This window comes from Orbicella franksi, chromosome 2, assembly GCF_964199315.1.
Source record: "Orbicella franksi chromosome 2, jaOrbFran1.1, whole genome shotgun sequence".
Classification (NCBI taxonomy): domain Eukaryota; kingdom Metazoa; phylum Cnidaria; class Anthozoa; order Scleractinia; family Merulinidae; genus Orbicella; species Orbicella franksi.
In genome coordinates this window covers 37,325,124-37,350,123 of record NC_138146.1, presented here as the reverse complement: position 1 = coordinate 37,350,123, position 25,000 = coordinate 37,325,124, and the positions used below count along the sequence as shown (strand labels likewise).

The following is a 25,000-nucleotide window of genomic DNA, read 5'->3' as shown; positions in this document are numbered from 1 at the left end:
GGTAAGCCTATGATCTACGCATCAAGAACCCTCACCGAGACAGAACAACGTTACTCGAACATTGAGCGAGAGTTGCTCAGTGAGGGAGGCGTGAGGGTTTGCGGTGATGCGGTTTTGCGGAAATCTTTATTTTAACCTGCGGTATTGCGGTTTAATAAGACTAAGCGGTTTGCGGTTTTCATAAATTTTCGATCGCGGTAATCGGTAAAAAAGAGTCTGCAGCCGTCTGCGCTTTCCAGTTATGACAGTTATTACTCGGATCCTGACGCTTCCGATGACTTTTGATCTCTTGTTTATGTTTTACAAGGGTCCATTGTTGTGCAGGCAAGCTTTGCTGTTTGTAATTTCCGCCTTTTCCAGTTAATAATTGGTACGATTAACCATTTTATCCAATGATAAGTCGACTGGTTGACTTTCTGGGCTGGGAATCTTTCGCTCGGATTTCCTACAGTATTTGCCATGGCCTCGTGCGGGACAATGTCTGCCGAGCAAGAAGAAGTGGTTATAAGGATGATCGGGAAGAGACGATGTTACTTCAAGGAGAGATTGGAAGCTCAGCGACGTTTCTTCTGGGATCAAAGAACTGGCTTCTGGAGAGTTATACGCTTCAACAATCGTTTGCTTTACTGAGCACTTCATGGGGCTGACAACGTTGTCTTCGGGTCATTCAAAATTCTTCTTGGAAAATTTTAAATGAAATTTAAGGTTGATTCAGTCAAATTGCGACATAAAATGGAAGTTCCGAGCTCGTATTCGGGATATTTGAGCTTGAAAACTAGCATCTTGACGAATTTTCACCAAACAATTAGGTCGCGGAAAGCTTGCGTTGTGTAACATTCGAGTGGTTTCCAGTGTTGAGGTCGTAAACATCGATGTTTTTCAATTGGGTAACTCAGCAGTATTCGTGCGTGCGCGAGCGCACTTATATTAGTTCCACAGCTAGAAGTAATCATGACGGCACCGTAGCACATTTGTAACTACGGTTTCGGTATTTTGGTAAATTTCCATGCGGTATTGCGGTTTTTTATGTTTTTTTTCACGCGGTTTTGCGGTTTTTGGACCCCCCTTACGTCCCCCTCCTCAGTGTCGTCTTTGCCCTTGAAAGATTTCATCATTATGTGTATGGATACACAGCGGCGGTGCAAACAGATCACAAGTCATTGGTCAGCGTGTGGAAGAAATCCATAGTGTCTAACTCACCACGCCTTCAGAGGCTATTGCTGAGACTATCCCAGTATGATGTGAGCATTGAATACCTGAAAGGAAAGGATAATGTCGTAGCTGGCGCACTATCCAGAGTGTCTCCTCAGCCAACACCTAAAAATGGTGAAAGACAAGGACAAAATGTGCGAGCACTACAAGACTGCAAGGGATCTACCTTCACTGCCACAGAATCAGAGAGTGTACGTACAAGTTCACCCCCAGTGTAACCAATGGACCCCAGCAACCGTTACCAAAACGCCAGTAGCGTCTCAACCGAGATCGTACAGTGTCGAAACTACTAATGGTGCCCAGTTAGTGAGAAATCGTTGCTTCATTCGTCCAGCTCAAGAGACTGTTCCGATACTGCCGAGAGTGTAAAGCGTGACGAGAGCACCAGCAGTGAACGACCAAGACGTGTGATTGCAAGACCTAAAAGACTTATAGAGACAATTTAGTTTCAGCATTTCAGTTAAGGCCTTAAGCTATTTTCAATTAGAGGGGAGATGTTACATAATCAGCTTATGTAGTTCTATTTATTCTGTCACCTTTCAGGTATAGTCGTAATGCAGAGTGTTTGATAATTAGTATGCATTGTCCCGCAAGCCCAAATATATGCAGAGACGCTTCTGGAACTTTCTAAGATTTACATAAGTATAAAAACTTGTAAGTTTAGCTCGGCATTTCATTCATTATTAGTGTGTGTGTTCAAGCAATAAAACTTTTGCCATCCGGAGTAGTTAACAATACGTACGTCTACCAAAGTGGCCCTGCAACTAGCCTTGCACTGTGAAGTTCTCAAAACATCATCGTAATCGTAATCCCTGAACAGTCTAAACAAACGAAAACACTCGACTCACTCACGGGTCTGGACGCGATACTCGCTCACTCGCCTCACGTGTAAGGACCACGACAAATCAAGCCATTGATTCAATCTGTTGCTGAGGAATTTTTCTTCGCTTTCGCTGCTCAAAGTAGCTTCAGTGGTTTGTCAGAGCAGAGCAAAAAGCAGTGTCATTTCAAAAGGCGGAAGTTTCACGAATCAGTTTGCAATCCTCCTGCATCCCACCCACGCAGCTCCACGCTCGTTCCAGACTTTTTAGGCCGCGTTTCACGCTCCATTTCTCACTTACACCAAACTTACACCAAGATTGTCTAATCGGCGTGGGTGGGTGCACCGTGGGCCGTGCGTGAAAATAATGCAAGATTTTATTATAGCTCTAAATGGTTCAGATGTTCCTGCTAGCTCGATATAAATCGAAAGCGGCTAATTTTTTGCTTCATATGAAAAGAATTGGGAAAGTGCGACATCGTCGAATTGGTACATTAGAACGCGGGAATAGACCTTATCACGGTTTTGAAAGCCATCTTGTCGGTTTTCAGAAAATTCTCTCGGCACTGGTTCAATCTTTATTCAATGTTTACACTCACTCGTTCGATTTCATTCTGTTCTTTTGTAAGATCTTAAACACTACAACTTATATTACCTGTAGATTGCAAACAAAATTACACTGGAACAATCTTTAATAGACGGGCGGGCAACGCGCATCAGAAATTACAGCGTTTGAATGGAAATTCCGTGGCAAATGATTCTCTTAAAAATTGAATCCCGAACAATTAATTTTATAAATAGCAAAGCAAAGATACTGGACAGCGAATTACATTGACTGAATTTGAGGGAAGTAGCTGCTCCTGAGCTGTCCCAGAAAGCATCGATGTCGCGCTTTTCCGATTTTTTTTCATTAAAAGAAAAAGTCCGCCTCGCCGCTCGATGTACCAGGCCGAAGTTGAGAAATCTGCGAAGTTATAAGAATCCGTATCAAACTCGCGGAAATATTGGACGGATCCATGAGGATGGCTCTCAAATAAAACTTGGAAAATTTTCAAGTTTCAAGTTTTGTTATTCGGCTCGGTCCCGATATATAGACTTAAACAGGATCAGTTGGACCTATATGATAAGATCTTGCGTTATCTTCACGCACGACCCACGACGCACGACCCACCCACCCACGCGATTTAGCCTCACCCCAGTCCACAAACTGATGTAATCTTGGGTTTTTGATAAGTGACTCGCTTTTAACGAGTACCCTGTTCTAGTAAAAATCACTGCATGGGTATTGGACCGGGTCGAGCGAAGTGTCCGTGCTATAATCATGATATCTGGTTTCTGCGGGGATAGCAAGTGAACTGTCGGTAATGACGTTGAACTTGCGTAGAGCTGAGACTTGCGTTGGGTGGCCAAACGGACTCACAAGTTTCCTTGCAAGTAAACGCAAGTCGCGACTCTCAAGTTCTCTCAAGTCTCTCGTGTGCCACTTTTTTTTTCTTGCCACATTTGACGTCATCTGTGATCTATTACTGAACAGACGCATAGCAACATGGAATCTCTTTGTTAAGTACGCGGTATAGATGCATGCAGGGGTTTAAAGAAGAAGAAAAGCTAAGTCGATCGCGAGCAACTTAAGCTTCTTTAGTGCTCTGCAAACTCCCAAAAGCAACCATTCCTCGATAGACGCACATATGACATAACGACAGGGCCCGGGGAAGCTGGGGATGGCATAGTGGCGAGAAGAACACTTGCCTTCCACCAATAGGGCCCGGGTTCGATTCCGGCCGGGTGTTAATTGTAGATTGATTTTCTTATTGGTTCTTGCCTTGCTGCGAGGGTTTTATCTCTGAGTACTCTGGTTTTCTCTCTCCAGGAAAACCAACATTTCCAAATCCCAACTCGACCAGGATAGACGACTTGAGTGAATATCAGTCAGGGCTGAGGTGGTTTCCTTTGTCTTTAAATATTGTTATTCTTTAACAGTGTCCGGGCTAGATTCGCATTTCTGTTCGCTAGAATTTGTTCCATTTGAAATGTTTAAACAAGCATGGTATACTTTGGCTCAATAGTGATCTAATCGGGCGTATCATAGAAAGTGAACAATATAAAAGCAGAGATCGATACAACGCAAAATGACTTTTTTTAAAGGAGTAGTACATTTATTTAAGCCTTCGATATATTTACAAAACTAGATAAGCTCTGTTTTCGTTGTCTTTGTTAATGCTCTCTAGGGTTAGAAAATCCACTCCAACAGAAGAGTTAGGGAGGCCTTCATTATGCTTTATTTTCAAAATTAACAAAGATTTTCCTGCGTCGAGCGGACGAAAACAATTTCTTCTAAAGGGCAGCATATTCTTGCAGATGTCGCGCCAAATTGTTGTATTGCAGGTGTAGAAGTGTTGGTGTAAGTATAATTACTAGTGTCGCACGTTTCAGCAACATCTTGCACAGAGTAAAACTTATTCCGCTCTGTAAACTTTAAAACAACATGTTAGGCACCGCAACCTCCAACACGCGTGTATTAATACGCACAACGAAGCTTTTCAGCTTGCAATGCACCACTGTTTTGCAACAAACCGCAAGGAAATATTGCCTTTATTATATGGCCTTTAAAGGCGACAAAATCTACTCTCACTAATTCTTATCTATGGACCTCAGGTCGATACGAGCGTGCATCCATTGAGTTGTGGTGCAGTCTCGCTAGATCGGGCATGATTGTAACATTGAAAATAGCTCCTTATTTGGACTACCAAATAACTTGACTATCCTTATCAATTCGAGAAACTTAAAAATGGAAGACTTACATCATTTACCCTTCTCCACTAGTCTTTACTAGTCGTATTAGTGTTAAAATAAAAAGGAATTGAGGTCACCATGTAGTGGTTCTGATAACCTAAGAATTTTTTGTGTTCAGTCTGTTTTTTACAATTGAAGTATAAACGAAAAAATTAAAAGTTACGCTACAATCCTTTTTTTACAATTGGGGAGATACAACTATTGTCGGAATCTCAATTATAATATAACTTTCAAGTTTTGAAGTGTCTATTTGCAGAGTCATATGTGGATGTCGACAATTTCTTCGAAGCTTTTACATACAAAACCATCGCACAAAAACAGTGACAACAGTAAGAAGAGTAACTCTGTTGAGAGTCAATTGGTGGTTTCTGGCTGAGGAAGCTGCAAAAAAAGATAATATGAGAGAGCTCAAGAAAAAACTTGTAACCTGTTATTCTCCAGTCTGTTTTGCTGCATGCACAATTAGCATTGTCTATCTTATCACAAGTCAATACTGACAGAAATACAATAAAAAGTAGAGAGTGGACATGGGACAAGACACAACACTGAAAAAAAAGGTATATAATATTGTAATTATTACCAATTTAGGAAATTACCTGGAGAGAATCACCCCCAGGAAATCAATATGTACATTTGCACGCAGACTGAAGATGTGCCAACTGTCTCACGCAGATTTGGACTTCCCTTGAATTCAACCTAGTTTTAAACGTTTACTATCCTTTTTTGTTTAAGTACCTCTTGTGAATCAGGTTCCACCCAATTTTAGCTCAAAACTGAGATCTTAGAGAATTTGTTGTCGCTACCACTCATGATGTCTGTCTATTCCGTATGTCAATATGTCTTAAATAAAATTAGCATTGTTCCTCCAAAAGCCGCGAGTACCACTAACTGATTATCTCAAGCCTTGGCAATATACTGGAGACAATTTAACGAAACTAATTGATGATTCAACACTTACCTTTACAATATCTTCCGTTTCCAGTGTAGCCTTTTCTGCAGGCGCAGGTGTAAGAACCAGGCTTGTTAACACAACTTGCATAAGCGTCACAGAGATGATTTCTTTCGCTACACTCATTGACGTCATCACACGACAATCCATCTCCTTTGAATCCTGGGTGACACGTACAGTCATAGGAGCCAATGGTGTTTTTGCAGATCGCATGCGCATTGCAGTTGTGTGTAGTCGTTTTACACTCATTGATGTCATCACACGAAAATCCATCTCCTTTGAATCCTGGGCGACACGTACAGTCATAGGAGCCAATTGTGTTTTTGCAGATTGCATGCGCATTGCAGTTGTGTGTAGTCGTTTTACACTCATTGATGTCATCACACGACAATCCATCTCCTTTGAATCCTGGGCGACACGTACAGTCATAGGAGCCAATGGTGTTTTTGCAGATCGCATGCGCATTGCAGTTGTGTGTAGTCGTTTTACACTCATTGATGTCATCACACGACAATCCATCTCCTTTGAATCCTGGGCGACACGTACAGTCATAGGAGCCAATGGTGTTTTTGCAGATCGCATGCGCATTGCAGTTGTGTGTAGTCGTTTTACACTCATTGATGTCATCACACGACAATCCATCTCCTTTGAATCCTGGGCGACACGTACAGTCATAGGAGCCAATGGTGTTTTTGCAGATCGCATGCGCATTGCAGTTGTGTGTAGTCGTTTTACACTCACTGATGTCATCACACGACAATCCATCTCCTTTGAATCCTGGGCGACACGTACAGTCATAGGAGCCAATTGTGTTTTTGCAGATTGCATGCGCATTGCAGTTGTGTGTAGTCGTTTTACACTCATTGATGTCATCACACGACAATCCATCTCCTTTGAATCCTGGGCGACACGTACAGTCATAGGAGCCAATGGTGTTTTTGCAGATCGCATGCGCGTTGCAGTTGTGTGTAGTCGTTTTACACTCATTGATGTCATCACACGACAATCCATCTCCTTTGAATCCTGGGCGACACGTACAGTCATAGGAGCCAATGGTGTTTTTGCAGATCGCATGCGCATTGCAGTTGTGTGTAGTCGTTTTACACTCATTGATGTCATCACACGACAATCCATCTCCTTTGAATCCTGGGTGACACGTACAGTCATAGGAGCCAATGGTGTTTTTGCAGATCGCATGCGCGTTGCAGTTGTGTGTAGTCGTTTTACACTCATTGATGTCATCACACGACAATCCATCTCCTTTGAATCCTGGGCGACACGTACAGTCATAGGAGCCAATTGTGTTTTTGCAGACAGCATACCCATTGCAGTTGTGTGTATTCGTTTTACACTCATTGCTGTCATCACACGACAATCCATCTCCTTTGAATCCTGGGAGGCAAGTACAGTCATAGGAGCCAATAGTGTTATTGCAAAATGCATGAGCACTGCAGTTGTGCAGAGTACCTTTGCATTCATCAATATCCTGACATGACATGCCATCCCCATGGAATCCTTCGAGACAAGTACAATTATAATAGCCAATAGTGTTGTTGCAGAGTGCATAAATACTGCAATTGTGCATATTATCCTTGCACTCATCAACATCCTGACATGACAAGCCATCTCCATGAAACCCTTCAAGACAATTACAATCATAAGAACCAATGGTGTTATTGCAGTGTGCATAAATACTGCAATTGTGCATATTGCCTTTGCACTCATCGAGATCTTCACATGTTATGCCATCTCCATGGAACCCTTGAACACAAGTACAATCATAAGAGCCAATGGTGTTATTGCAGAGTGCATGAACACTACAGTTGTGCATATTGCCTTTGCACTCATTAAGATCCTGACATGGCATGCCATCTGCATAAATGGAACCGTTTCTTTTAAAGCCAGTGTTACAAACACAAATGTAACGATTTTTGTCTCTACTGAATTCAGCTGTACAGGTTGAGTTGGAGTCACAAAGTGGCATCTGTCTGCAGTCAACTGACGCGGCAAAACTTGTGCTGTCGTTTTCAACTGTCATGGACGATAGTACAGAATGAAAGATTTTAGGAAATCACTGAGACTGAAATGAAACTTAGATGGTTTATCTAAGTGTTATGCATGCAGAGAATTAACGTTCGTCTTAAAAAAAAACAGCTAGAAGAAATCTTTCCTTGACGGGGTTGGAAAGGTAAAGGCGCCATGTGTATATTCAAAGCAATCGAGGAGTTTGTCACTCGCACAATTTCGTTGTGGTTAGCCTGTTTACGGTTAGCTCTCGGTAATGGAAACGAGAATGCGATGTTAGTTAAAACGTCTGCGGTCTGCAAATGTCATACACCGATCGCACACGCAGCTTAACATATCGTTAAAGAGTACCGGATCCACGAAGCTACTCTAAGGTACCGTAACCACACTCGTCACTTTTACGTTTTACAATAGCAAGTCGCTTCACTACTCCGATTCCAGTGGAAGCAAATAATGATTATTATCAGCATATGTTGTGATTTTATACACTTCACCAGCTAGCAGTCTTATTTAATAAACATGTAAAATAAGAGATTCATAAATGTCTGCAGAATGTGCCAAGCGAAGTATTCTATTTTTCTTGACTCACCATCATAGACAATAGCTAGAACAATTATGGCAGCACTGAACACAAGGCCATAGCAATGCTGCATATACCTACCTTCCTTGTCACGAGATTGATTGGCCATCACAATTATGAGAAGAATCACAGCCAAAATAAACACCAAGACGGGTGTTGCCTCGGAGTAGCTGACGATCGAGAGTTTGTTACTAGTGCGTTTCTCATAGGACGTGCCATCAGTCACTTCATCGAGATGGAGTCTATGATATTTCGCTTTAGATTGTGACATAGTAATGTGTTCACTTTCTGTACGATGCTAACATTTTCTTCAGATGATTCACGAAGTTGACATGCAGCAGACAGAGGTGCAACCTAAGCGTTTCCCACTACTTTCGATTCTCGGAAATCGGGGAAGCCACCTTTATATGACGACAAGACATTTCATTGGTTACCAATTCAACATGCATGACAGGGTGAAATCGGTCACCGCTTCATAAAAGATTTGTTCGAAAGGTCAGCGGAAACCAATTATGCTTACCGCCAAAACCTCAAGAAATTTCTGTTGAAATATTAGACAACCCACTGAGCTGCTCTTCTTTTTCCGTTTGGGAAGGAAAGTCGGAAATGTCCCAGTCTCGAGTCTCTCACAAACCGAAAACAAGAACGGGAAATCAAATCATACACGATAAGATCCATTACTTCGAGCTGATTTACTGATTTGGGAAAAACCCAAGGCCTTAATTTCCATTACTTAATGGTCAGGCGATCAGTTCCTTCCTGTGCTGGCAGCCATGTGACCTTTTTAACACGTTCGTCATCGCTCTTGGCTGTGCTGTGCTCTTTACTGTAATAACTAGCCAGAAAAGCAAACCTCTCTATCCTTCTACTGACTTACTAAACGACTTACCGTAACATAGGGTTGGATTTAGGGATGATATTAGCATTAGAGTTACGTGCAGGGTTAATAAGAGCTATATGTCTGCAGTCCACCGCCGTCCAAGGGTCTGCAGTAATACACTGATGACAGACTCTTTAAGACTCAGATATAGCGTCCACGTATAGACCATACAGTACCTCCTCGGGACTGAGGGTAGGTTATTTGGCTCATAACTATATTTTTGTTTTGGACTGGATGTGCAACAAACAACAACGGATATTCTTTGTCTCACTCAGTTTTCAGCGGGCTGCTTGGTTAGTAAATAAGAGATACCTATACGAGTCGAATCTTAGATGCCTCCATTAGGATCAGCACAATGTGCAAGAAATATTAGTAGCAGTTTTTAGCGATTCTAATTGTAGACGACATCAACAGGAGGTAACTAATTACTAACGATACTACGAACAGTAGGTCAGTCCAGATCATTCAGATGGGGAAGAACACGCCTGTTTGGGAGAACTTTGATACACAACGCCTGAGAGCAGCAACTAGATATGATATAAGCCTTGCCAAACAAAAGACACAGCTTGTCACCCCGTGATGGGATGGTCGGAAAACACCCGGCGTCTTGCGAAACAGAGCTGAGGTTCTGGTAGATTTGTAACACCTTTTACTCTGTCTAAAATAAAGTTTAACGTATGTTCTCATCTTCGAATTAACAATTTAATTGATTCATGCTTAGCCTGTGACTATCTGTGTATGCAGGAGTTTGAAGAGCACAAATTAGGGGCTTGGCTCTCCAGCTTCTCTACTGCTCTGCTATTAAATGCCAAACGCATCCATAACTTGTTAGACGTACTTCTAACACAAGAACCCCTATAACTTAGCGCAGGAGGCCTGGAAAGCCGCGATGAAAGTCTGTCCACGTGTACCAGTAGGAGAGTTTGCGAAATCCACTTTCGTTCTTTAGTTTCGGAATTGAAAAGATTTTACTAACATGCTCCACTACAACTTTTCTCGTTCTCCCAAACTCGTAAACCTATTTTTTAAATTATTCTGTTTTATAATTTACGAAGTCTTTGCACTTCTCTAGTGGCGAATCTTAAGTTTAACAACAACAAAAACAAACACAACAGCAACAACAACAAGAACAATTTTATTACCTTTTTCAAACAAATATTTACAAACGTCATTAAAAAAACCGGGAACCGGCAAAAGATACTGAGGAGCGTATTTGATATCAGTTTAAAATTACAGATTATTGGCTACACAGCTCTAAAACGAGAAAAGAACAAAACAAAAAAAGAGGGAGGAAGAAAACACTAGCTATTTGGTAATAAATAATTACAAGTAAAACCTCCAGAAGTCAATAGCTACAAGTTGAAATCAAAGTCATAAATATTCGCTGATTAATTACGAAATGTAGTCTTCGTTTCATGTACATATAGGCCTGTATAAGATTCAGTTATTCTTTAGAAAATGGCATCCTATTAAAATTGTTCACCTCTACAGAAAGGAATGGCTGTAAACTAATGCCCAACGAAACCTGGCAGAATGACAGCATTTAACTTTCTTTAACAGTGTTTGATAGTCATATTAAACTATCATAGTGGTTGCATTAGCTATATGCCTCAAACTAAAATAAAATGAAAACACTGACATCGAGGTCAGCATCCATTGCTTTTGATAACCTAAGAATTTCTGTTTTGTTTTCACTTTCTTTTACAACTAAAGTATAAATGTAGAAAACAAAAAAGTCTGGGTCTTTGATCAACTTCGGTCGGAATGTAAATTAAAAATTTACTTTCAATCTTTTTTAATGAACTATTGAAACACTTTAAAGAGTACTTTATGTAACATCTATACTCTCTTCGAAGTTGTTACATACAGAACAATAGACTAAAAGCAATACTCATACTAAAAAGAAAAAATATGTCGAGAAGCACTTGTTGATTTGTGGCAGAGGAAGCTGCAAAAGATAAAAATAATATGAAAAACTTGCGAAAAACAAACTACAATCTTCTATTCTCCCAAACCTGCCAAACCTGGTTCGCTATCTGTACAGTTACATTGTCATGAATCTTATCTTTTACCTCTGTGTAAATACAGTCAGCTGCTCATTGAGGGAACGGAGCAATCTGATGTTGTTACCTTTTCTGTTGTGGTACTGAGGCCATTAACGTTAATGAATCTGAATGACTTGCTTACCTTTACACTGTTTGCCATTTCCGTAATATCCTTTTAAACAGGAACACTGATATGATCCCCAAGTATTACTGCACACAGCTTTGGGATGACAATCGTGCGCACCCCGTGCGCACTCATCTAAATCACTACATGACATCCCATCACCATAGAAACCTGCATCACAGCCACAAGTGTAAGAGCCCTGTGTGTTAATGCAACGAGCGTTCCAGCTACATCTGTCTGTTCCATCTCTGCATTCATTAATGTCTAAACAAAAGTATGTTAAATCGTCGTTAGTACGCTCGTTATTTTAGTACTTATCTTCATTGAAGTCCTAACTTATTTTTTGCTCAGTCTACAGCCTTAGAGAATTTGTGGTAATTACAGATGACGTTTGAGTTATAAAATATTAAATTAAATTAAAATTAATTAAATTTTCGATATCTTTAAAGTTCGAAACGTGTATAAAACAAAATTAAAACCTAATGAGTTAATATCTAGATAACTAATCTACAATACAAACATTTATAAAAAAGGCTTTCAAAAACAATTCGATTTTATAAACTTGTCTTTATAATTAGTAAAATTAAAGCTTTTCTCTCCAAAATATCAGTGATTACTTTAAAACCCTAATACTTCATACCTTTTACACTGGAGACGTATTTGTTTGGCATAAATCACACAGGGGAAAAACAGTGAACAGGAAAGCAATGAAACTTAAATTGCTGATCCAATACTTACCGTTGCAATATCTTCCATTGCCGGTGTAGCCTTTTCTGCAGAAGCAGCTGTAAGAACCAAGCTTGTTAACACAGGTGGCGTGAGCATCACAGAGATGACTTCCAACGCTGCACTCATTGACGTCAGAGCATAAACGACCATTGCCATGGAAACCATCATTGCATGAACATGAATAGGAGCCCACAGTGTTCTTACAAGTTGCATGCGAACTGCAGTCATGTGATCCATCCAGACATTCGTCGATATCTCGACACACTCGACCATCACCACGAAACCCAGAAATACAGCTGCATTCATGAGAACCTTCAGTATTTGCACATGCTGCTTGTGTGTGGCACTTGTGAGTACCATCCTTGCATTCATCGATGTCATGGCAAGACCAGCCATTTCCTCTAAAACCCGGTAGACAGGTACAATAATAAAAGCCAATACTGTTATTGCAGAGTGCATGAACACTGCAATTGTCCATATTGTTATTGCACTCATCAATATCCTGACAAGATATGCCATCTCCCTGGAATCCTTCAAGGCAAGTACAATCATAGGAGCCAATAGTGTTATTGCAGAGTGCATAAATACTGCAATTGTGCCCATTGCCGTTGCACTCATTAACATCTTGACAAGATATGCCATCTCCCCGGAATCCTTCAAGGCAAGTACAATCATAGGAGCCAATAGTGTTATTGCAGAGCGCATAAATACTGCAATTGTGCCCATTGCCGTTGCACTCATTAACATCTTGACATGACACGCCATCTCCATGGAATCCTTCAAGACAGGTACAATGATAGGAGCCAATAGTGTTATTGCAGTGTGCATGGACACTGCAATTGTGCATATTGTCTTTGCACTCATCAATATCCTGACATGACTTGCCATCTCCATGGAAACCTTCAAGACAGGTGCAATGATAGGAGCCAATAGTGTTATTGCAGTGTGCATGGACACTGCAATTGTGCACATTGTATTTGCACTCATCAATATCCTGACATGACTTGCCATCTCCATGGAATCCTTCAAGACAGGTACAATGATAAGAGCCAATAGTGTTATTGCAGAGTGCATAAACGCTGCAATTGTGGACATTGTCTTTGCACTCATCAACATCTTGGCATGACTTGCCATCTCCATAGAATCCTTCGAGACAAGTGCAATCATAAGAGCCAACGGTGTTATTGCAGCATGCATAAATACTGCAATTGTGGACATGATCTTTGCATTCATCAACATCCTGACATGACTTGCCATCTCCATGGAATCCTTCAAGACAGGTACAATCATAGAAACCAATAGTGTCATGGCACAGTGCGTGAACACTACAATTGTGGACATTGTCTTTGCACTCATCAACATCCTGACGTGACATGCCATCTCCATGGAATCCTTCAAAACAAGCACATTCATAAGATACAATGGTATTATTACAGTGTGCATAAACACTGCAATTGTACATATTACCTTTTGCACTCATCGCTATCCCGGCAAGACATGCCATCTCCATGGAATCCAACAAGACAAGTACAATTGTAAGAACTATTAGTGTTATTGTGGTGTGCATAAACACTGTAATTGTACATGCTGTCATTGCACTCGTCATTATTATGACATGAAATGCCATCTCCATGGAACGAAGACAAGTACAATCATAAGAGCGTGACCGTAAATAAACCTCGAAAAAATATTTCCGCGCGAATTATTTCCGCCAAGCTTGCTTTTGCGTCACGCTCGACGGACTAGGCGAAAGAGGGACCAGTCTTAGTCTAAATCGCCAAAAAAAAAAACCCACCGTCACAAGGCCAGATAAATTTACCATCACATCAACTCATCACGGCAACCGTACTGCGCTGAGAATTTCAAATGATATTCGGTTTTCTGTAATCTTTACATGCACTCGGCTTTTTTGGCGTGATCGTGGTAACGTTCCAACAACCATTTGGAATTACATTTGGTACACCAAGAGTAGAAAATGCACATCTTACGTGTGACACTACATTACAAGTGAAGTTTATTTTTACATTTTAAAATAACGTTACTTAATTATATTTTGAACTAAAGGGAGTTTCCCTTACAAAGTCTATAGCGCGTTCGCTTATTGAATCAACAGTCACGTACCGAGGTTGCGCGGCCTAGCGCCTATGCATAAAAGGTCATAAGAACAAACACTCTGAGATATAATTGAACGCTATTTTGTGGCGAGAACCAAAAAAATGCAAGTCAAAAGCAAATGCAAAAACAAGAATAAGAAAAAAAAGTACTCAGTCTGTACAGTCTGCATGGTCTGCACAGTCCGCAGTCTGCGGTCTGCGGTCTGCAGTCTGCATGCATGGTCTGCGTTTTGGGATGACCGCTTTTGCCAGACTAAACTTCTGACAGGGACAATATCTGAGAATAAAGCTTCTTTCATATTGATTTATTCTTTTAATGCCTAGCCTCTTACGAAAACGTTTGAGCATTAAAAAAATTCCAAATTTTTAGCGATGCAAGTGCCTCGATTTTCCTGTTTGCCTTGCGTATTGTTGGAGGTATTCATTATCAGTGTCCTGCTTGCAGGCTCGCATCTTGCAGGATCGACGAAGCTATTCCTCATATAACCAACCGCGCAACCTTCATCGTCCACGTCGCGACAGTTTTACAAAGCAGTGAATGTCGCGTTGTCACTCCGTCCCAGATCAAAAGCAAATATAATAATAACAAATAATAAATGTTATGATTTGATGCATTAGGGTAACTTGAGTCTTCTCGAATTTAGGGCCCTTTTTTCCTTTTCCCGAAAACCTTTGGTCTTTTTGCCTTTCCAAAAATCATAGCTGACTTAAATTCGCGGTTCCCAAAACGACACTTCCATCAATCGGAAACAACAAGCATTAAATTTCTCATATCGCGAAAGTTCCGGATGATAACTCTCTTAAGAAAATCAGTGGCAATCAAAGGCCTTCCGAACAGATAATTTACCAAAACGATTCGCTGGAGCCCCTGTTATTTTATATGTGACGCAGAAATGCTTCACTGCGCTGAACGGAGCATTTTATTTGCGCGACTCGTCGACTGCGTAACAGGATCATTAATATCATAGCAGCGCTAAACATGCACTAGAACACAACCTGATATTTGTAGTAACTTTCTTTATAATGTTTACCATTACTGCATTTACCTACCTTCCTTGCAAGTAGTGGAGATCTCAAATATGAGAACAAAACACACCGCTAACACAATCAGGAACACTACCAAAAGTGCCATAATCGCCATCAGTTTCTCTCTGGAGATGGCTTTATTCCACTTCATCATCAATTCTTTGATCTTTGGCACGATCGACAGTTTCTTACTTGTGTGTTTCTTATAGGATGTGGCATCAGTCACTTCATCGGGACGATTGAGATTATGATATTTCGCTGGAGATTGTGACATACTGATCTGTTCTTCTTTCGTTGTTAAGGTATTCTTAGCAAGATTCACAAACAAAGGTTCAAGCCTGTTCATAGACAACTCACTGAAATGCAACCTAAGCGTTTCTAAGTACTTTCGATTCTCGGAATTCGGGGAAGCCCCTTTATATGAAGAAACGACTTTTGATTGGTTGCCAATCAGACATTACGTGGATAACGAAGTGATCATCAAAAATATGTTCGAAAGGTTATCGGAAACCAGATATGCTTTTTACCATTTAGCCAAAAACTCAGGAAACTTCGATTGAAAGTCAAATGGAACATACATTTAGTTTTCAGGAAAATTCGTTCGGAAACTGCAGTCAAGTGAATCTGCCTCCAGAGGTATTTTTCTTTTTTCCATTCGGAAAGGAAGGACGTCCGATTTCCGTCTCTCATCAACGGAGAACAAGAACGAGAAACCGAATTATAAACGGTAATTAATTATAAGTTTCATTGCTTTCGGTTGGTTTGCTGATTTGTGAGAAGAAAACCCTTTCCATCATTCAATGGTCAGGCGACGTGAACAGTGAGCTTCCCAAGTGACATCAATGACCTTCCTTTATCACGTCATCCAACTTAATTTAGTTGCAGTGCAAGCGAAGGATGTGCTGTGCTCTTACATTAATAACAGATAAGTAAACGTCTCTCGTCTTCTACTGAGCATGGAGCGTTTATCATAACTTGCGGAGACGGGTTTGTTCAGGGCCAATACTAGTGTTACAGGGATATTGTAATGGTAGTCTAAGGTTATTTACGGCCAATATTACGACGAGTTAGGGTTAGTCAGCAGTCCTCTCCAATACACAGTCTGCCGTCTGTGTCCGCTGCAGTAGGCAGCCTGCGTTCTGTGTCTTACACAGACCGACTCTTTTATTAACCTCCAACCGGACTAATTACCGGCAACTCTTTCGGGCGGATCCTCCCTCCATAGACCATATCTGAGGGTCAGTTACTTGTTTAATAACTTTATTCTTGTGTTGGGACTAAGCTTGAATTAAAATAATAAAAAAACAGAATAGATATTTTGGTCTCACACAAATCTTACGCTGCGAGTGTAGGAAATGACGAATCCCTGGTTTACTATCAGTACAGCTCGGATTTCTTAAGCTCGATTCTTATATGCTTCTTTTGGGATCAGTGAAATCTGTCAAGAACACGAGTAGTACGTAGTTTTCACCAGTTCTAATTTTAGACGAGATCAATAGAAAATACTGACTAACGATACAACGGAATGAGCTAGTTACAGAGTAATGACTGGAAAATCTATAGTCTCTTCGAAGTATTTACATACAGCAACATAACACAAAACAAAAAATAAAAGCAATAATAATAATAAACCCAAACACAGAGGCAATAATAATAATGGGAAGAAACGCTCTGTTGGGAGGTACTTGGTGGTTGGTTTGTTTGTTTATTGTTTGTGCTTGGTTTGCGGCAGAGGGAGCTGCAAAAGAAAAAAAGGCCAATATGAGGAACCTTGAGAAAAAACTACATTCATCTACTCTCCAAACCTGAATTCGAAAAACGTGGTTTGCTTCCGTGTAATTACACTGCCCATGCATCCAAATCGCAAGATAATAAATGAAATGCGATGAAAAACTAGACAAACCTCGAAAAGTATTCTACATTCCCCATATCGAGGAAGACGTAAAAAAAAAAAAAAGAAACGGTATATAATATTATCACCAATTCAGGTAAAGGCTTGGAGAGAATCACTCACGGTAGGGGAATCAACGTGCACTCTTATACTTACGCTGGGTATATGCCAAATGTCTTACTAATCTTGTCTTGTTTAAATCTTTACCCTTCTTAAATAAATATGTAGTCATTATTTGTTATTTCTGTTGCGGAACTGAGGCCGCTGTATGCTTTACCGCAATAAATGTATAAGGTAACGTAAATGACCTGAATGACTTGCTTACTTTTACACTGCTTGCCATTTCCGTGATATCCATTTAAACAAGAACAGCGATATGATCCTATTGTATTGATACACTTCGCTTTTCGATGGCAGTCGTGGACACCCCCTGCGCACTCATCTATATCACTACATACCAATCCGTCACCATGGAAACCGGAATTGCAGCTACAGGTGTAAGAGCCTTGCGTGTTAATGCAACGCGCCTTCACGTGGCATCTGTTCGTTTCATCTCTGCATTCATTGATGTCTAAAGAAATATGAGTTAGTTTGATCGTTATTTTATCTGCAGTTTCGAAATTTGTGCGTTCGAAATATATATATCATGATATATCAAACAATATTAAAATCCAAACAATAGAAACAGAAAAAAAAACTTTCAAACACCACTCAATCCTGTAAACGTGACTTAAGTAAAAGCCGTGCGATCATCTGAAGCCCTGGCACTACACATTGGTTACAAATTTGTTTACCATAAATCATGCAAGAGGAAAACTATGAAAACGATATCAACGATATCAACGATATCAATGAGATCCAGTACTTACCGTTACAGTATCCTAATCGTCCATCTCCGTTGTAGCCTTTTTTGCAGGAGCAGCTGTAAGAACCAGGCTTGTTAACACAGCTGGCATGAGCATCACAGACATGACTTTCATCTCTGCATTCATCGATGTCAAAGCAAACACGACCATCACCACGGAAACCGTCATCGCACGAACACGAATAGGAACCATCAGTGTTCCAACAAGTTGCATGCGAATTGCAGTCATGTGATCCATCCAGACATTCGTCAATATCTTGGCACACTTGACCATCACCGCGAAACCCAGAATTGCAGGTGCATTCATGAGAGCCTTCACTGTTTGTACATTGTGCGTTTGTGTGACACTTGTGCGTTCCATCCTTGCATTCATCGATGTCATGGCATGACCCTCCCTTCCCCATGAAACCTGGGCGACAGTTACAGTCGTACGAACCGATAGTGTTTTTACAGAATGCATGAGCATCGCAGTTGTGCATCTTCGTTTTACATTCATTGATGTCATTGCACGACAATCCATCGAATTTGAATCCAGGGAGACAAGTACAACTATAGGATCCAATGGTGTTATTGCAGAATGCATGAACACTGCAATTGAGCATATTATCCTTACACTCATCAACATCCTGACATGAGATGCCATCTCCATGGAATCCTTCCAGACAATTACAATCATAAGAACCAATGGTGTTACTGCAGTGTGCATAAATACTGCAATTGTGTATATTGCCTTTGCACTCATCGAGATCTTCACATGATATGCCATTTCCATAAAATCCTGGGAGACACTTACATTCATAAGAGCCAATGGTGTTATTGCAGAGTGCATGAACACTACAATTGTGCATATTGTCTTTGCACTCATTAAGATCCTGACATGGCGTGCTATCTGCATAAATAGAACCATTTCTTTTAAAGCCAGTGTTACAAACACAACTGTAACGATTTTTGTCTCTGCTGAATTCAGCTGTACAGGTTGAGTTGGAGTCACAAAGTGGCATCTGTCTGCAGTCGACTGACGCGGCAAAACTTGTGCTGTCGTTTTCACCTGTTATGGACGATAATAGAGAATAAAAGATTTTAAGAAACCAATGAGACTGAAATGATACCTAGATGGTTTGTCTAAGTGTTCTGCATGCAGAGAATTAACGTTCGTCTTAAAAAAAAAACAGCTAGAAGAAATCTTTCCTTGACAGGGTTGGAAAGGTGAAAGCACCATGTGTATATTCAAAGCAATCGAGGAGTTTGTCACTCGCACAATTTCGTTGTAGTTAGCCTGTTTACGGTTAGCTCTGGGTAATGGAAACGAGAATGCTGTATAAATAAAACGTCTGCGGCCTGCAGTCTGCAAATGTCATACACCGATCGCACACGCAGCTTAGCATATCGTTAAAGAGTACCGGATCCACGAAGCTACTCTAAGGTAAGTACGCTCGTCACTTTCATGTTTTACAATAGCAAGTCGCTTCTCTACTCCGGTTCCAGTGGAAGCAAATAATGATTACTATCAGCATATGTTGTGATTTTATACGTTTCACCAGAAGTCTTATTTAATAAACATGTAAAATAGGAGATGCATAAATGTCTGCAGAATGTGCCGAGCGAAGCATTCTATTTTTCTTGACTCACCATCATGGACAATAGCTAGAACAATTATGGTAGCTCTGAACACAAGGCCATAGCAATGCTGCATGTACCTACCTTCCTTGTCACGAGATTGATTGGCAAACACAATTAAGCCTGCAATTATGAGAAGTAAAATCAGAGCCGAAATAAACACCAAGACGAGTGTTGCCTTGGACCAGCTGACCATTTTGTTACCATTGTGTTTCTTATGGGACGTGCCATCAGTCACTTCATCGAGATGGAGTCTATGATATTTCGCTTTAGATTGTGACATGGCGATGTTTTCGCTTTCTGCGCGATGGTAATATATTCTTAAGAAGATTCACGAAGTTGACATGGGGCAGACAGAGGTGCAACCTAAGCGTTTCCTAGTACTTTCGATTCTCGGAAATCGGGGAAGCCCCTTTTTATGACGCTATGAGAGACATTTCATTGGTTACCAATTTGACATGCATGACAAAGTGAAATCGGTCACCGCTTCATAAAAGATTTGTTCGAAAGGTCATCGAAAACCACTTGTGCTTATCGCCAAAACCTCAAGAAATTGCTTTCGAAATAGTAGACAACCTACAGAGCTACTCTTCTTTTTCCGTTTGGGAAGGAAAGTCGGAAATGCCCCAGTCACTAGTGTCTCGTTAACCGAAAACAAGAACGGGAAATCAAATCATACACGATAAGATGCATTCCTTCGCGCTGGTTTACTGATTTGGGAAAAACCCAAGGCCTTAATTTCCATTACGTAATGGCCAAGCAACCATTTTCTTCCTGTACTGACACCAGTGCGACCTTTTTATCACGTTCGTCATCGCACTTGGCTGTGCTGTGCTTTGCTGTTTACTGTAATAACAAGCCAGAAAAGCAAACCTCTCTATTCTTCTACTGACTTATTAAACGGCTTACCATAACACAGGGTTAGATTTAGGGATGATTTTAGCATTAGAGTTACGAGCAGGGTTAATAAGAGCTATATGTCTGCAGTTCGCCGCCGTCCAAGGTTCTGCAGTAATACACTGATGACAGACTCTTTAACACTTCTTTCAGATATAGCGTCCACGCATAGACCATACAGAAACCCCTCGGGACTGAGGGTAGGTTATTTGGCTCATAACTACATGCTTGTGTTGGGACTGGATATGCAGCAAACAACAAAGGATATTCTTTTTCTCACTCAGTTGTCGGTAGGCTGCCGGGGTAGTAAATAAGAGATACCTAGACGAGTCGAATCTTAGATGCCTCCATTAGGATGAGCACAATATGCAAGAAATACTAGAAGCAGTTTTTACTAGTTCTTATTGTAGACGACATCAATAGAAGGTAACTAATTACTACCGATACTACGAACAGTACGTCAGTTCCAATCATTCAGATGGGGAAAAACACGCCTGTTTCGAAGAACTTCGATACACAAGGCCTGAGAGAAGCAACTTGATATAATATGAGCCTTGCCAAACAAAAGGCACAGCTTGTCACCCCGTGGTGGGACGGCCGGAAAACACCCGACCTCTTGGAAAAAGTGGTGAGGTTCTGGGAGATGTGTAACGCCTTTCACTCTGTCTAAAATAAAGCTTAACGCGTCTTCTCACCTTCAGTTAACAATTGATTCATGCTTAGCCTGAGACTATCTATGTATGCGGGAGTTTGAAGAGCACGAATTAGGGCCTGGGCTCTCGATCTTCTCTACTGCTCTGGTAACTGCCAAGTGCATCCATAACTCGATAGACGTTAGATAAGCTAACACAAGAACCCCTATACAATAACGGAGGAGGCCTGGAAAGCCTGGATGAAAGTCTGTCCACGAGTACCAGTAGGAGAGTTTGCGAAATGCACTCTCTTTCTGAAGGGAAGCAGCCATCGTGGTTGGTAGGGACTCTTGTGAGCGAGGACATTCTTTCTTTTTCGTAACAGCAATTAGTGTCTTAAACGTAGCTATCTAGCGAAACCATCACTTTCCTTTCCAGCGGTCGCTTTCTTGTCTTCCAACGGTTGTTCCCGGCAGTCCTTCTCCGTGAAAAGTTCAACTAGCGTGCATGCTAATGACCAGACATCTGAATGGACCGTGGCTTTCTTTCTCACATGCAGACATTTGGGAGCCATATAAGAAGGAGTTCCTGGAATACCTGTGCTAGTGGTCTGACTGAGGGACTGCACTGACTTCAACTTGCTCGAACCTATGTCACGTAGCTTAGTTATGTGTGTTGTCTTGGGCACCAGCCCATTGGCAGGTTTTATGTCCCTGTGAACCAGTGGAAGTTTCAAATTATGCAAGTAGGCAACAGCTACGCAAATTTGCTTTCCACATTGAGCTTGTTACAGCTTTGAATGGTAAATGTTTCAGAGTTTCCATCATGGCTGAAGAGTAATTCCTCCAAATTGCGCTTCTTGATAGGTTCGGAGACCAGATAAATTGAGCTCGTCAACTATGAAATTGCCACAGTTGGACGATGTCTGGGTGGCGAACCATGCTGTAAATTCGTACCATTGTTTCCATGACTGACCGAAGACGCCTGGGGTTTCGTATTTTCCCATGCTTCAATACAACTTTGGTTCCGGTCCATGTCTCTTTGTAAACAACGCCAAAAGAACCGCGGCCAACTTCGTCTTTAGCTGAGAACTTTATCTCTTCCTTTTTCACTACAGGCAACTGAGTGACGTTCTCGTTGGGACTTGTGTCGGCAGCAGAGAAACTTGAAGATCCCAAATCACTCAAATTGGAAACCAAAAGTGGCTCCGATGTCTTCTTTTGTTCACCACTATGCACCTCCACACCATAGCTACCAGGTGAAGAAATCGGCAAACAGCAATTTTTGTTTCCCTCTTCTTTCTTGATTCCATCACAATACCAGGCGTACTATGCATTTGGTGACATGCAGCACGATGATACAACTCCAGGTATAAGCTGGTTTCCATCATAGCGCCAGACCTCAAATGGAGGGGCTTTATTCCTAGATCTCCATCCGAGGTCTGGGGCTATGATAGATTATTTTCCGGAATTTTCCTAGGTCCATCTGACGTTATGATCTCTCTATTTTTAAGCCTACGTGTTACCGCATATTGAATATTGTTGCCCGCTACTTCTGGGAATATCTAAATCTTTGAAAAGAGCAAAGACATATTATACAATCGCTCATTTATTTTTAAGTGGTTTAGACTGGATAGCCCAAATTATATTTCTCAGTCTTTTACACCTAGGATAAATAACTATAATTTATGAGGTACTAACTTAAATGTTGTATAGCCACCATATAACAGCCTTGTCATGCACAACTCCTTTCTGTATAAGGTTGCCCACGTGTGGAACCAGTTACCAGCTATCACCAAATCCTCGACAACTCTGGCACAATTCCGTTTTCGTTTGAATGGTGTGGAGTTTGTAGGGTGTCAGTGTATGAACTGTATTTTCTAACTCAAATTTTTAATATTTAGACTAGTTGCTTTTAGGAATATTTTATAATTAATTGATTCTGAATTTATCTTAGCGAATATAGTTATTGTAAGTAGCAATGTTATTGTAATAGTCGTGCGTTTTTGTCATGAGCTTCTGGCTCGGGAGATAGGGCAACCACTCCCTACGTTTACGACTTAAAATAAAGTTACCTTACCTTACCTTACCTTACAACTGGGTTGCGCAAATGCCTGCGGAAAGTTTATCTTGGACGCGTCTCCCTCTTCCAAAGTTGTTTCGTCACACCATTCGACAAAGCATTTTTCACCTTTGGTAAAAATCGATTTTTTCCTTATTATATGACGAACTGGCCCAAGATAAAAAGGAGAATTTGTAACTCTTCTAGTATACGAATAACTCCACAAATAAGAGCCTCTAGAAAAGAGGGTTATGCTCACGGTGAATTCCATATCTAAATGGTTTGTTTGGCCCGTGAAAATTAAGGTAATTCCGGCCTAGACTTTCCAATAATTCTTCCTTTCAAAGTCCTTTCCAATAATTCTTCCCTGGCCTGTCGGTTTCGCCGTTGAAAAGTACTTTCCCCACTCGCAGCGCGCCAAATTTTACCGGCCGATTTTTCCACCGGTCACCTAAATACACATTAACCAATGAACAAACAAGTACTGACTATACGTAATGACGTCGCGCGCGATCAACAACACAACACTCAAAGCAAAAATCTTTTTTATTTAGCTTTTGTTCGCCGACATACTTAAGGATATGAATTGTATGAAAGCAATTGAATATGGTCTTTCCAACTTAAGTAGTGGAAGGCTATTTATCCGACCAATACGTGTTTGTTTACTTACGGACGCGAACTGAGCTCCTGCGTGACCCGGATCGTTTGAGAGAATTAAGTTTGGACCTTGCGAAGAAGAACAGAGCCGTTCCTGCAGTTTGTGTAATTGTTGCACTTTTAGTTGATTTAATGAAGGACCAAGTTTCTTCTCTGTCGTCAATCTCGTGCCCTCCACCCCTGAGGTGATAATTGACCACGTTCCCAGGTTGACGACGGCAAACTGATTAACTTAGCGTCGTTAAGCATCAATTTCCGCTATTTTGGCCGTCATATTTCAATTTTTTGTCCAGCTATCACGGTGAAAGCTAAAGGTGTGATTCATTAGATTGCATAGAGAGAAACTACAGGCCTTACGTTGTGAGTTCAGTGAGAAATAGTGTGAGTAAATGCTCTTTTTGTGTGCAAATTTGACTCGTTTCCAAAGAGTGTTTTGTCGTCAAACTGGCCGAAGTTTCTTACCTTGTCTCTTATTATAACACCATAGGACAAATTTTTCAAAATTCGCTTAAATCTCGTTTAAACTCTCCAGGATGAGAAAAATGACACCATTGAATGTTCAAGAGTCTTTATTCTGTAAATTACACATACATTGAACGAATTTAATGTCAACTCCTGATCTCCATACAAACTCTTATATTTTAGCCACAGATCTCCGTACAAGCTCTTATATTACGCTTGGGTCACCTGTGCTTTACCGTGTTGAAAGCAGTTGTCGATCGATGAAGGACTTTTGGAGACAGCGCTATTATTCTCTGCTGTTCGTTGCGACTTCGATTCTCAACGTTATTTAATCAAGAGAGCTTTACAGAATTAAGGTTCTCCCCAACTTATTACGCCTTACTTAGTTATTCGGATTCTTGTCGGTACAGCCTAGATCTACATAAGTTTATAGCATTTGCCAGGCAGTTCTCTGGTCGATCGCTGGTTAATTCAGCCTAAAAAAAAAAATTCTCGATCGGTTTAAACGCGGTTTTGTCTTTTCAGGAGGCGTTACTCAATGGAACAGCTTTTGCCGTTTGTCAATATTGCTGCTACATACTGCACTGTACACAAATAAATTTATTTGAGATAGGGAACAGT

The 25,000-nt window shown here is 40.9% G+C and overlaps 3 protein-coding genes, 1 long non-coding RNA gene and 1 pseudogene across 5 annotated transcripts in view; 1 reads left to right on the top strand and 4 right to left on the bottom strand.

The window, feature by feature from the left end:
* LOC145479715 (uncharacterized) overlaps positions 1-432 on the top strand; it is a 3,527-nt gene extending 3,095 nt beyond the window's left edge. The window contains exon 2 of the mRNA XM_081458153.1: positions 1-432. This exon is cut by the window's left edge and continues 1,640 nt beyond it. The gene's annotated coding sequence lies outside the window, so the exon portion shown is untranslated.
* Positions 1-2,263, bottom strand: part of LOC145479724 (uncharacterized) — a 14,369-nt gene extending 12,106 nt beyond the window's left edge. Inside the window, exon 1 of the long non-coding RNA XR_014048452.1 lies at positions 2,061-2,263. This is a non-coding gene — a long non-coding RNA (uncharacterized LOC145479724). The remainder of the gene's footprint in view (positions 1-2,060) is intronic.
* Positions 1-25,000, bottom strand: part of LOC145479668 (uncharacterized) — a 252,955-nt gene that overhangs the window by 21,209 nt on the left and 206,746 nt on the right. The gene's annotated exons all lie outside the window — the stretch shown is intronic.
* On the bottom strand, positions 5,018-20,125 carry LOC145473976 (uncharacterized). The gene is made up of 11 exons (XM_081455094.1): positions 19,755-20,125; positions 18,058-19,101; positions 17,514-17,759; positions 16,883-17,035; positions 15,322-15,735; positions 12,167-13,549; positions 11,447-11,692; positions 11,157-11,207; positions 8,389-8,634; positions 5,784-7,805; positions 5,018-5,206 (listed from the first exon to the last, which is right to left on the bottom strand). The coding sequence occupies exons 1-11, from the start codon at positions 19,951-19,953 to the stop codon at positions 5,118-5,120; spliced, it is 6,093 nt and encodes a 2,030-aa protein (XP_081311220.1). The 5' UTR covers positions 19,954-20,125; the 3' UTR covers positions 5,018-5,117.
* On the bottom strand, positions 21,206-23,088 carry LOC145479711 (uncharacterized; annotated as a pseudogene).